The 12,147-nt window shown below is 45.7% G+C and overlaps 1 protein-coding gene across 4 annotated transcripts in view; it reads right to left on the bottom strand.

Annotated features, from left to right (window-relative positions):
• The window catches only part of NBEA (neurobeachin), a 1,052,497-nt gene that overhangs the window by 784,087 nt on the left and 256,263 nt on the right, over positions 1-12,147 (bottom strand). For all 4 annotated transcript variants that reach the window (XM_082246613.1, XM_082246612.1, XM_082246614.1 and 1 more), the window contains exon 6: positions 5,000-5,126. In XM_082246613.1, coding sequence (XP_082102739.1) covers positions 5,000-5,126 — 127 coding nt within the window. The remainder of the gene's footprint in view (positions 1-4,999; positions 5,127-12,147) is intronic.

Genomic DNA, 12,147 nt, shown 5'->3' with positions numbered 1-12,147 from the left:
TAGGAGCCTACAAGGAGCATCTTAGAGACACAGAGTATCTCAGAAGTAATGATGGGCAGGGGTTCAAGGTCAAAATGCTGTATTGGATGCCCTTGATATTCGGGCCCTCAGACAGCACTGCATTAGAAAACAGGCATGATTCTGTAATGGACATCACTGCATGGGCTCAGGACTACTTCCAAAAACCACTGTCTGTACACAGTTTTCTGGAACATCCAAAAATGCAAGGTAAAGCTCTACCACAGGGGTCGGGAACCTTTTTGGCTGAGAGAGCCATGAACACCACATTTTCAAATGTAATTCAGTGGAGAGCCATACACTATATTTCAGGGGTCGGGAACCTTTATTTAATATTCATATTCATGGACCGCAGCTATACAGTGAGTAGATGGAGCCATGTGAAAGTGCCTGGAGTCCGGCCGGGAAGAGAGCAGAGCAGACAGGTATGCAATGAGACCAGAATGGTGAAGCGTCTGCAGGCCTGCGAGTGATGGAGGTGTGTATAGGCCCTGAGAAAATGGCGGCCGGCCGCTGAAGTCCTCAAAAGTGGATGTGAGAGGCAGCTCCCGCAGGTCCCCGGGGGTCAGAGGAGAAGGAGATTGTGTCTGTCGGGGCACAGGGAGCGGATGGCAGGTCTCCTTACTGGGCGGTGATTGCCAAAGCCCTCAGATGCACAGCACACGAGTCGGCGGCGGTACTGCAGCAATCCGGTCACCCAGAGACGAACTGAGGGTAGCGGTGGAAACCCACATAGTGTACCGTCGATGGGTGCAGAAATCTCCTTGGCACCGGGCACAGCTACGCGGATGGCACTGGATTGAGTGGTAGACAAGGCGGATCTCTGGGACTACACGTCCAGCGCGGCTCACGTCCAGACTCACGCCCCTTTATCAAAGATTTGTCTGCGAGCCAGATGCAGCCATCAAAAGAGCCATGTCTGGCTCGCGAGCCATAGGTTCCCTACCCCTGCTCTATCATATAAGAAAGAAGCCATATCTGAACATGATCCAGAAACGGCGCCGTCTTCGCTGGGCCAAAGCTCATAGAAAATTGTCTGTTGTAAAGTGGAAAACAGTTCTGTGGTCAGACAAAATACATTTTACATTCTTTTTGGCAACTTTGGGTGCCACATTCTCTGGACTAAAGAGGAGAGGGACCCTTCTGGCTTTTTATCAGCATTAATTTCAAAAGTCTGCATCTCTGATGGTATGAGGGTGCATTAGTACATATGGAATGGGCAGCTTGCACATCTGCAAAAGGCACCATCTATGCTGAAAGATGTATCCAGGTTTTAGAGCAGCAAATGCTCCCATCCAGACAATGTCTTTTTTAGGGAAGGCCTTTCATATTTCAGCAGAACAATGCTAAACTGCATACTGCATCTATGACAACAGCAAGTCTTCACACTAGAAGAGTCGAGGTTCCTAACTGGCCTAACCTGCAGTCCAGACCTTTCACCAAGTGAAAACATTGGCACATCTTGAATTGAAAAATATGACAAAGACGACCCAGGCCTGTTGAGCAGTTAGAATCCTATATCAGTCAAGAATGGGACAACATTCCTCTCCCAAAACTCCAGAAACTGGTCTTCTCAGTTCCCAGACTTTTACAGAGTGTTGTTAAGAGGAAATGCTACAGCGTGGTAAACATGGTCTTGCCCCAACTTTTTTGAGACGTGTTGCTGCCATCAATTTTAAAATTAACTTACATTTTTTCTTAAAATTTTACATTTTCTTAGTTGAACCATTTGATATGCTATCTATTTTCTGTTGCAAGTTTAAACAGCGGTCCAACTTTTTTGGAATTGGGGTTGTACTCTAAAGCTGCTACTGTCTTATAACAAGTTCCACAACAAAAACTACAATGATAGCCCTATGCATGTGGAAGTATGGGGCTTTACAAATAAGAAAGAAGAAGGGAACAGAGATGAGCAAAACCATTATGAATGACATGAATAATCAGCAAGGTGACAACTAAGCATGGAGTGATGAATCCTGTACAAATATACATTGTTTTAATATTTATACTGAATACCACAATTTTCTTTCATGACACTGCACAAAATATGAGAATACAAGTAATGCAACAAACTAGATGCTTACTTTACTTGTGTTAAAGCGGTATTAAACCCAAAACCAAAAATTTAATATATTGCAGCTTACCAATCATTAGATGCAGTGGCTGCATTAGTTGTTTTTCTAGGCTTATTCACCTCTGTTTTCACCTAGTCATCTGGCCAGTAACACCTCCTGTAATACTGTGCCTTGAAAAAGCATTCATACCCCTTGAAATTTTCCACATTTTGTCGTGTTACAACCAAAAACGTAAATGTATTTTATTGGTATTTTATGTGATAGACCAACATAATGTGGCACATTGTGATATGGAAGGAAAAATTGGATTTTTGTAAGAACTTACCGTAAAATCCTTTTCTCTGAGTCCTTTGACAGACGCAGCTCTCAATGCTTCTTCACTATTGGGTTATGCACCATCTACAGGAGTAGACTAGACAGTGAAAACTTTTCACTCAACACGCCTATAGGGGCTGTCCCTCACGACATAACCCCAGACACACTGTGCTCTCAAATCAGTTACGTAGCAAGCAGTGAAAGAAGATAGAACCAACCCCATTTTAGAGGGGCGGGAGTTGCGTCTGTCAAAGGACTCAGACAAAAGGATTTTACAATAAGTTCTTACAAAAATACAATTTTCTCTATTGTCCTTTGACAGACGCAGCTCTCACTATTTCTTCACTATTGGGAAGTCACAAAGCAGTGTAGGCATGAGGGGTGGGAAAACGCAACTAACTGTTAACGTACATCCAAGGCTAAAAAACTTAGCCAACTGGGCAACAAAAGCTCAACCCAAAGCAACAAGAGCTTACCCCCAAACAAAAAATTCACCCCCATAAAGAGAAAACCAAGTCTCTTTGTCAAACCGCAGCCTGCAAAACCTTGCGGCCAAAGAAAGCAACCGAGGATGCCAACAAATCAATCTTGTAGAATTTGGCATGCACAGACGACCAAGTCGCCGCCTTACACACCTGAGCAACAGAAGCCTGATGGCGAAAAGCCCAAGAGGCACTCAGCGCTCTAGTAGAATGCTCCCGCACAGGGAAAGGAGGAACCTGACCCCTTAACGTATAGGCCTTAACAATAACCTGCCTGATCCATTTTGATATTGATATGGTCGCAGTAGACGCAGCTGAACCCTTATGAGATCCCTCAGGCAGAACAAACAAGGAATCAGATGTCCGAAAATATTCCATGGATGACAGGTAAACCCTGATCGCCCGAACCACATCCAGCGAATACAAAGCAAATTCCTTGGGATTCTTGGGCTTAGCCAGGAGGATCCCCCCGACACTAGCTAGCGATAGTGGGTAAAGATAAACATAAATATTCTTAAAAATAAAAATAAAAACTGAGACCGGAGTCCCAGCGGGAAACCTAGGTCCCACTCCTTAACTAGGCAACAAGAAACTGATTTGAGAGCACGGTGTGTCTGGGGTTATGTCGTGAGGGACAGCCCCTATAGGCGTGTGGAGTAAAAAGTTTTCACTGCCTAGTCTACTCCTGTAGATGGCGCATAACCCAATAGTGAAGAAGCATTGAGAGCTGCGACTATCAAAGTACGATAGAGAAATGATAAATGGTTTTCGAAATGTTTTACAAATAAATATCTGAAAAGAGTGGCGTGCATTTGTATTGAGCCCCCTTTACTCTGATACCCCTAACTAAAATCTAGTGGAACCAATTACCTTCAGAAGTCACCTAATTAGTAAATAGAGTCCACCTGTGTGTAATTTAACCCCTTCATGCCTAAGCCTTTTTCTGACATTTGTTGCCTACAAGTTAAAATCCATACTTTTTGCTAGAAAATTACTTAGAACCTGCCCCCCCCCCCTTCTCCTTTCAATGGAGCCAGTTCACACATCACCAGGGTGGGCGCAGTCTGCACTGGAAAAGGGTCCTGTGCTTCTTTGGCTCATTTTCAGGTTCAAAGTTTTGCCTGAATTCGGACCTGAAACTGAGCCTGATTCACACCTAAAATGGAGAACAGGGATGCATCAGACCCCCTGCTGTGAGCTGCGGCCACAGCTAGTGTGAACCAGGCCTAAAAGAAAATAAAATGCAGCCATCATATCTATAAAACAAATTGGTAAGCTGCAATAGATTATATACTTGTGTAACAAAGGATTTGTCTGGACAGCCACACTGATATAGCTATGAATAAGCACTGTTAGTAGTGTGAAATGCGTCAGTTGTTTGATCTGTACCTCTACATGCTGTGGTATTTTTATCCTCTTTTTCAATAAATATTTGCATTGGAGTGCAGAGTCCAGACAAATCCTTTGTTCTACATGGCTTGCACATTGTGTCTGCACCCTGTACCTGTGCTGCTATTCTGAGGATTATTGAAAGTGCTTCCACCTGGAGCAGTGTGTGCTCTCTATATTACATACTTGGTTTGGGGTTTAATGCTGCTTTAAGCCAGAGTAATACATCAATGATATGTAAACTGACCAAATTGGTTACATTAAGCTTGCTGAATGCTGCCATGATAGATATGTTCAGTCAGCATAAACTTCAAGCTGTGACCTAGGGAGGAATAATTGTAGGATGGAAGCAGCTGTGCTCATTGTTCCCATACTTGCATGACATTATACCTTTTTGTCCATTGAAAATACATTCAAGCTGAGCCCGATCCACCAAAACCCATATTGTGCACATGTCAAAAAAATATATATACTCTCTTTTCATAATCTGAAAAATCATGACTATCATGAAAAAGAAAACAAAACTGGAGACCAAGTACAATAAAACGTAGTGGACATTGCTTGTTGACTTTAATTCATGTCTCTGTGTTACTGCTATAACGCAAATACGCAATTGTTATTCTTCCATTGTTGTTTCTGCTTGTTATGGCTTTCTCCTCTAAAACCCAATTCCACCATAGAGTATTCAAAGACACACTACACCTTTCTTTCTGTGCTTACCTTGCGTGGCTGGAAGTCATACTTGACACAGTGCTGGAACCCTTTTCCTTTTGATTTCAGGGAAGTGACTATCAAACAGTTACCCACAAAATGTGCAGAATAACCAACACCTTTACTTGTGCGAAAGCTGAAAAGAGAAGAGTCCATTCATAAATTGCATTGAATTTTAATAACAAATATTCGTGTTCTTAGCTGTGACTTTATCCAATTCAGCCAACAAAACCGATTAAATAAAATATTTAAAATACAGAATCAAAAGTATGGTACTTCACACAATGCCCATTCAGGTTGCTAATTCACAAAACCAACTTTCCCCTGCACAAGTATTCATGAATAAAAACACTTACTAAAACATGAAGAATTATGGAAATAGAGCTTTTTATTTATTTTCATTATAATGTTAACATCCCCCCCCCCCTGTAGCTGATCACTTGAAGTGGGTAGCTGATCACTTGAAGTGGGGATACTGATCCCTAAACATTTTTTTAGCTTAAAGTGGTCGTAAACGAGCCTTGTAAAACAACCCATTTAGTTTAAAATTTACTGTAAATCAAAGGCAAAAAATGGATTTTTGTAAGATCTTACCGTAAAATCCTTTTCTCTTAAGCTCATTGACAGACGTAGTCTTCTTGATTCTCAAGAGCTGGGTTATGTTGTCTCCGCAGGAGTAGGACTAGGCAGAAAGACAAAACGTTCTGGCTCCACCTTAGGGGCAGTCCCTGAGGGTATATCCTCCCTCTCTCTGCTACAGGGAATCAGTTCTGTTCTAAAGCAGTAACAGAGAATTTAACCCAACCCAACTCAATGATAGAGGGGCGGGTACTACGTCTGTCAATGAGCTTAAGAGAAAAGGATTTTACGGTAAGATCTTACAAAAATCCATTTTTCTCTATCGCTCATTGACAGACGTAGTCTTCTTGATTCTCAAGAGCTGGGACATCCAGAAGCAGTGCCACAAATGAGGGGTGGGATTGACAAAATCAAATCCAATCTAGAAGGCCCAACCGGTGCCAAACTAGAAGTTTTAAAGGCTCATTATAAACAAAGAATGAGACTAAAGAAAAATTTTCAACGGAAAAAAACCCTCGAGGTAGACCACTGGTCTCCTCAAATTGCGGCCTGCAAAACCTTGCGGCCAAACGAGGCATCAGACGATGCCATTACATCAACTTTATAATGTTTTGTAAAGGTATGCACCGACGACCAGGTAGCCGCCTTGCACACCTGGACCACTGACGCCTGATGGCGAAAGGCCCATGACGCACTAAGCGCCCGAGTGGAGTGCGCCTTAACAGGGAACGGGGGCTCCCGACCCTTAATAGAATAAGCCTGTACTACCGTCTGTCTGATCCATCTGGAAATGGTCGCGGCAGATGCAGGCAACCCCTTTTTGGGTCCATCCGGGATCACAAAAAGTGAATCCGTCTTGCGAAACGAGTCTGTCGTTTTCAAGTATACCCTGATCGCCCGGACCACATCCAAGGAGTGTAAAGCAAACTCCCGAGGATGACTGGGCTTAGGACACAGGGAAGGTAACACAATTTCTTCATTCAGATGAAATTCTGAAACCACTTTTGGTAGGAAGGATGGATTCGGACGAAGAACCACCTTATCTCTATGAACCACCAGATATGGTGAACGACAAGATAATGCGGCCAGTTCTGACACCCTGCGTGCAGAAGTAATAGCCACCAAGAAGGCCACCTTCTGGGACAACGTAGGTAGAGGAATCTCCCCAATATCTTCAAAGGGAGGTTTCTGAAGAACCGACAATACTAAATTAAGATCCCAGGGGGGTAACGGCGCGTGCACTGGCGGAGCCAGATGTCGCACCCCCTGGATGAAATTCCGCACCAAGGAATGAGTAGCCAAAGGCTTCTGAAAGAAGATAGCTAATGCTGAGACCTGACCCTTGATAGTACTCAAGGCCAGTTTCTGCTCAACCCCTTGTTGCAGAAAAGCTAATATTCGACTAATCGAATAAGACCGAGGACGGAACCCCAAAGGTTCACACCATGCAATGTAGGACTTCCATGTGCGATGATAAATCTTTCTGGAAGTCGCTTTCCTTGCTTCAACTAGAGTAGGAATAACTGAAGCTGACAATCCCTTGTCCTTCAGCACCTGGGTCTCAATAGCCAGGCCGTTAAAGCCAGCGATCGTAAAGCAGGATGGAAGATCGGTCCCTGAGACAGTAGGTCCTCCCTGAGAGGAAGTCTCCACGGGACGTCCGCCACCAGTCTGACCACGTCGGCGTACCAAGCTCGACGAGGCCAGTCCGGAACTACCAGAATTACTGGAATTCCTTCCTCCTCTATCCTGCGAAGAAGTCTTGGCAGTAGCGCGAGAGGAGGGAAGGCATACATTAGCTGGTATTGCCCCCACGGGGCGATCAGTGCGTCTGCGGTTTCTGCTAGAGGATCGCGGGAGCGAGCCACGAATCTCTGAACTTTCCTGTTGAATCGTGATGCCAACAGATCCACATCCGGGGTGCCCCACCGTAGGCACAACTGGTGGAAAACTTCTGGATGGAGGGACCATTCCCCCTGATCCAGAGTCTGACGGCTGAGATAATCTGCCTGCCAATTCTCCACCCCCGGAATGAACACCGCAGAGATTGCTGGAACAAATCGTTCCGCCCAGCGAAGAATGCAAGCCACTTCTTTGGCCGCTCGGACACTCTTGGTGCCCCCCTGGTGATTGACATAAGCCACGGCCGTGGCATTGTCCGACTGGATCCGAACCGGGCTGCCCTGGAGCTGCCCGGTCCAGTGAATCAGACAAAGTCTGATCGCTCTCAGTTCCAATACATTTATCGGTAACCTGGATTCTTCCGGGGACCAAAGTCCCTGGACAGATAACTGACCGAGAATTCCTCCCCATCCGGATAGACTGGCATCCGTGGTCACTATCATCCAATATATTGGCAGAAATGACTTTCCCTGGCTGAGCATCGGAGACCGAAGCCACCAGACCAGAGACTCTCTGGTCTGTTTGCTCAATCGGATCTGATTGTCCAGGGATTCCGGATTCCGATTCCATCTGAGAAGAATCTCTTGCTGAAGAATTCGGGTATGGGACTGGGCAAATGGGACTGCTTCGAAGGAAGCCACCATCAACCCCAGAACCCTTATGCAAGTTCGAAGAGAAGACCAGCTGTTGGATAGTAACAACTGGACTGCTGATTGAATCTTTCGGAGTTTCCCTACCGGAAGAAAAACTCTTGTCCTGACTGTGTCTAGAATTAGACCCAGATATTCGAGCCTCTGGGTGGGAACCAGAAATGACTTTTGCTGGTTCACCAGCCACCCGAATTCCTGTAAAGAAATCATAGTAATTTCTATGTTTTGTAGCAAGGTCTGAGGAGACTCTGCATGAAGCAGAAGATCGTCTAGGTAACCAAGGATCGATATGCCTCTTTGGCGCAGAAGTGCCAACATTGGGGCCAACACCTTCGTGAAGACCCGCGGAGCCGTGGCGAGACCGAAAGGTAACGCCACAAACTGATAGTGGTTCTCTTCTACGGAAAAGCGTAGAAACCGCTGATGTCCTGCGAAAATGGGAATGTGAAGATATGCGTCCTTGATGTCTATGGACGCTAGGACATCCCCTGGATGCAGGAAGGCTGCTACTGTGCGAATGGACTCCATTCTGAATCTTCTTATGTTGACAAAAGAATTGAGTGCTCTTAAGTCCAGAATTGGACGCACTTTGCCCTCTTTCCTGGGTATTGTAAATAGGTTTGAATAAAACCCTTGAAACCGTTCTGTCCAAGGAACGTGGACTACCACTCCTTGTTGTAGTAAATCTGTGACTGCTCTCCGCAGATCTTCTAAACGATCCGGGGATAGTCGGATATTGGAAGGGAAGAATCGCGCCGGTGGGAGAGATCGAAACTCGATCTTGTACCCTGACCTTATGACTTCGCAAACCCATTTGTCCGGGATTCTGGAAAGCCATGGATCCGGGAACCGGCGAAGACGTCCCCCCACCCCAGTTATGGGTGGGGGCGCACCTTCAGGCTTTGGACGGTTTATCTTCAGGTCTGGAGGGGGCGGGCTTTTGCTTGCCCGACCAACGACCCCTGACGCCTCCTGCAGGAGCTTTGGAGGACTTAGTTTTTTTCAATCGCGGGACGAAAAAACCTCTTGTGAGCAGAAAAAGAAGGCCCTCGTCTTTGACGAGTTCCTTTACCTTTAAAATTTTGCGGTAAAAAGGTGCTCTTTCCACCCGTGAGATCCTTAATGATCTCATCTAAGTTGGCTCCAAATAGACGCTCTCCTAAAAAGGGGATATTAGCCAATGCTTTTTTGGAACCTTGGTCGGCTAACCAACCTTTTAGCCACAGTGTACGCCTGAGAACCACTGCTGAGACTGATGCTCGCGCCAATAATGGAGTGGCGTCTAACGCCGCATCACACACAAACTGTAACCCCTGTATCATTTGTTCCAACAAATCTGATACCGCCTGAGGGACCTCTTCTAAGTCCCGGCGTAACCACTTGGTCCATTCAGTTACAGCCTGCGAAACCAGACCAATAGCTATTATAGGTCTGAAAGCTGATCCAATCAAGGAAAACATGGTGCGAGACATAGCTTCTATCTTGCGATCCACTGGATCTTTAAAAGACGGAGCGTCTTCTAGAGGAATAACCGTGGCTTTATTCAATCTAGCAATTGGTGAATCCACCACAGGTGGTTCTGTCCATTTCTTAATGAGGGTTTCCTCAAACGGATAACGCCTGTCAATGCGTTTAGAAATAGTAAAAGTGCGTTTTGGCAGACGCCATTCTTCTTCGATTGGATTGCCAAAACATTTGGGCAATGGAAAAACCTTCGCCACTTTGATGCGTTTTTTAGTCCCAAAAGGGATTTCAGTTTCAGCTATTTCCGATGGAATACCCTGTAACCTTATGGTTTCTTGAACAGATACAATGAGTGCGTTTACCAACGCTTCCTCTCGGGCTATGGCGGATGCCGAAACATCCTCCTCGCTGTCTGAAGAGACAGGACCCGAGACACCAATCCCAGATGAAGTACCTGCAACTGCAGAAATAGGCTCAGAGTCTGAATCCGAGGTTTCAGATAATAAGGGGTTAGGCGGGGGTCGCTTTCTTGCGCCCTGTCCCTGACAAGCCACTTCCACCCGGGACACAAAAGTTTCCATAATAGCTGACAATGATTCAATTGTCAGTGGGGTGCTGGAGGATCCTGCAGACCCCTCGAGGGGATCCGGAGGAGATACATGAGTGGCAGGGTCCATGTTAATTCAGGACACCTTTGCCAGAAAAAACAAAAAAACTTTTTTTTTTTTTTTTTTTTTTGTGCGTCTCCCCCTAGCGCAATAGCGCCCCTCAGAGTACCTGCTTCTCGATCCCACAGAGAGAGAGAGGGACCCCCAAGGCTCACCAACCGATGCAGTGAAGTTTCCAACCAACTGCAGTCAGCGTCTGTCTTTTACAGACTGGAAGGAGCTGTTGCTTTTTCCCGGGTAGAAGGACGTGGCTCCGCCCCCTGTGTACGCCTTCCGGCGTTCCCAGCTCTCCACGAGGTAGCTGGGCTCACGAAACATGGCCGCCCCCATAGAAGAGACATAAGACTCCAAAAACATGGCGGCCGGCGTGACCTGAGGACATACATGCACTTGGTCTACGGCAAAATGGCGGCGGACCGCCGAAATCGTTTTCCCAGCACATCCACCTGCATCTCTGCTAAGAGGCGATATATGGATCTACAGGAGATACACTACAAATAAGGTAGGATTATACCTCCTATGTCTGCTGTAATGTTACAGTCTGCTGGGTAGAGTGTTAGCTCTCAAACCAAGTCCACTTCCCACAAACACATGCTGTATTACAAGGGGGACTTGTAAGTATCAGATATATACTGACCATATATGGAGGGGCCCATAATTCATACTGCCTCATAACGAGGAAAGAAAAAAAGGGAACGTTTACTCACCATACCGAACCGACAGGCACCCTCTCTTCACAATACCCTCTCCACCGGGGTGGGGGTTTGTGGACCACTCCGGACGCCTCGACTCTCTGGTTCCTGGCGTCCAAGCGAGACTTTTAACTCGCAAGGTCAGTCCCTCCACTGGGACTCCGTCGCGGCCGACCCAGCGCGGAGCTCTGGTCTGCACGCGCTCGTAGGCAGAAACCGGGGTGACCACTGGATCTCAACATCCAGCCCGTCGCCCGGCCCCGCATACTTACTTGAATGTGTCGCGGCCGACCAAGCGCAATGCCATGGTCTGCGCGCGCTCGTAGGCCGGCTGGGGTGACCACAAGTGTCGCCCAGTCCGGCATTTTTGCTTGAAGATCTCACAGGAAAAACACTGGAGAAAAACTACCTAAAAAATTTCTTTTTCTTAAAGAAAAAAGTCTTGCCAGGACCAAAAGATCCCAGCAAGGAACTTAGGTCCTTACTCCTGACTAGACAGAAAAAAACTGATTCCCTGTAGCAGAGAGAGGGAGGATATACCCTCAGGGACTGCCCCTAAGGTGGAGCCAGAACGTTTTGTCTTTCTGCCTAGTCCTACTCCTGCGGAGACAACATAACCCAGCTCTTGAGAATCAAGAAGACTACGTCTGTCAATGAGCGATAGAGAAACATGTGTGTATAAATATATATAAAAACGAAAAAAAAACATTATACAGTGCATCCGGAAAGTATTAACTTGAGAACTTACCATGGTGTGTTGTAACATATACAATTACTACACAACCTACATGGTCATTTCAACTATGTACCTGTAAAACATGCCCTGAAAACTTAAAGTGCTGAAAAAAAGAAAATAAAATATTCTGCATGCCTTTAGCTGTAAAGGGAAAATGCATCAGTAAAAATTAAATTCTTAATGCAAAAGATAAATTAAATTTTAAAGAAGAGTTCCAGGTATGGATAATTTATAGAGAGTTACAGAGGACCAATGTGACTATGCATTTACCATATTAGTGAGGTCCCCACCCTGCATCTCCACCTCATCCAATCAGAAAACATTTTGCATTTATTCAGAAAATGCAAAGCATTCTCAGAATGGCGCTGGTGCTGTGCAGCAGACCTCCTGTGTTCAGAATACAGCAGGGTAGATACTTAGCATTGGAACCGGAAGCAACTGGATTAGTTTGTACTTCAGTGAATTC

Source organism: Pelophylax lessonae, assembly GCF_965119305.1.
Source record: "Pelophylax lessonae genome assembly, chromosome: 2".
NCBI classification, from domain to species: domain Eukaryota; kingdom Metazoa; phylum Chordata; class Amphibia; order Anura; family Ranidae; genus Pelophylax; species Pelophylax lessonae.
Note: the sequence above shows the minus strand (reverse complement) of the source record. Positions and strands in the feature narration are given on the sequence as shown.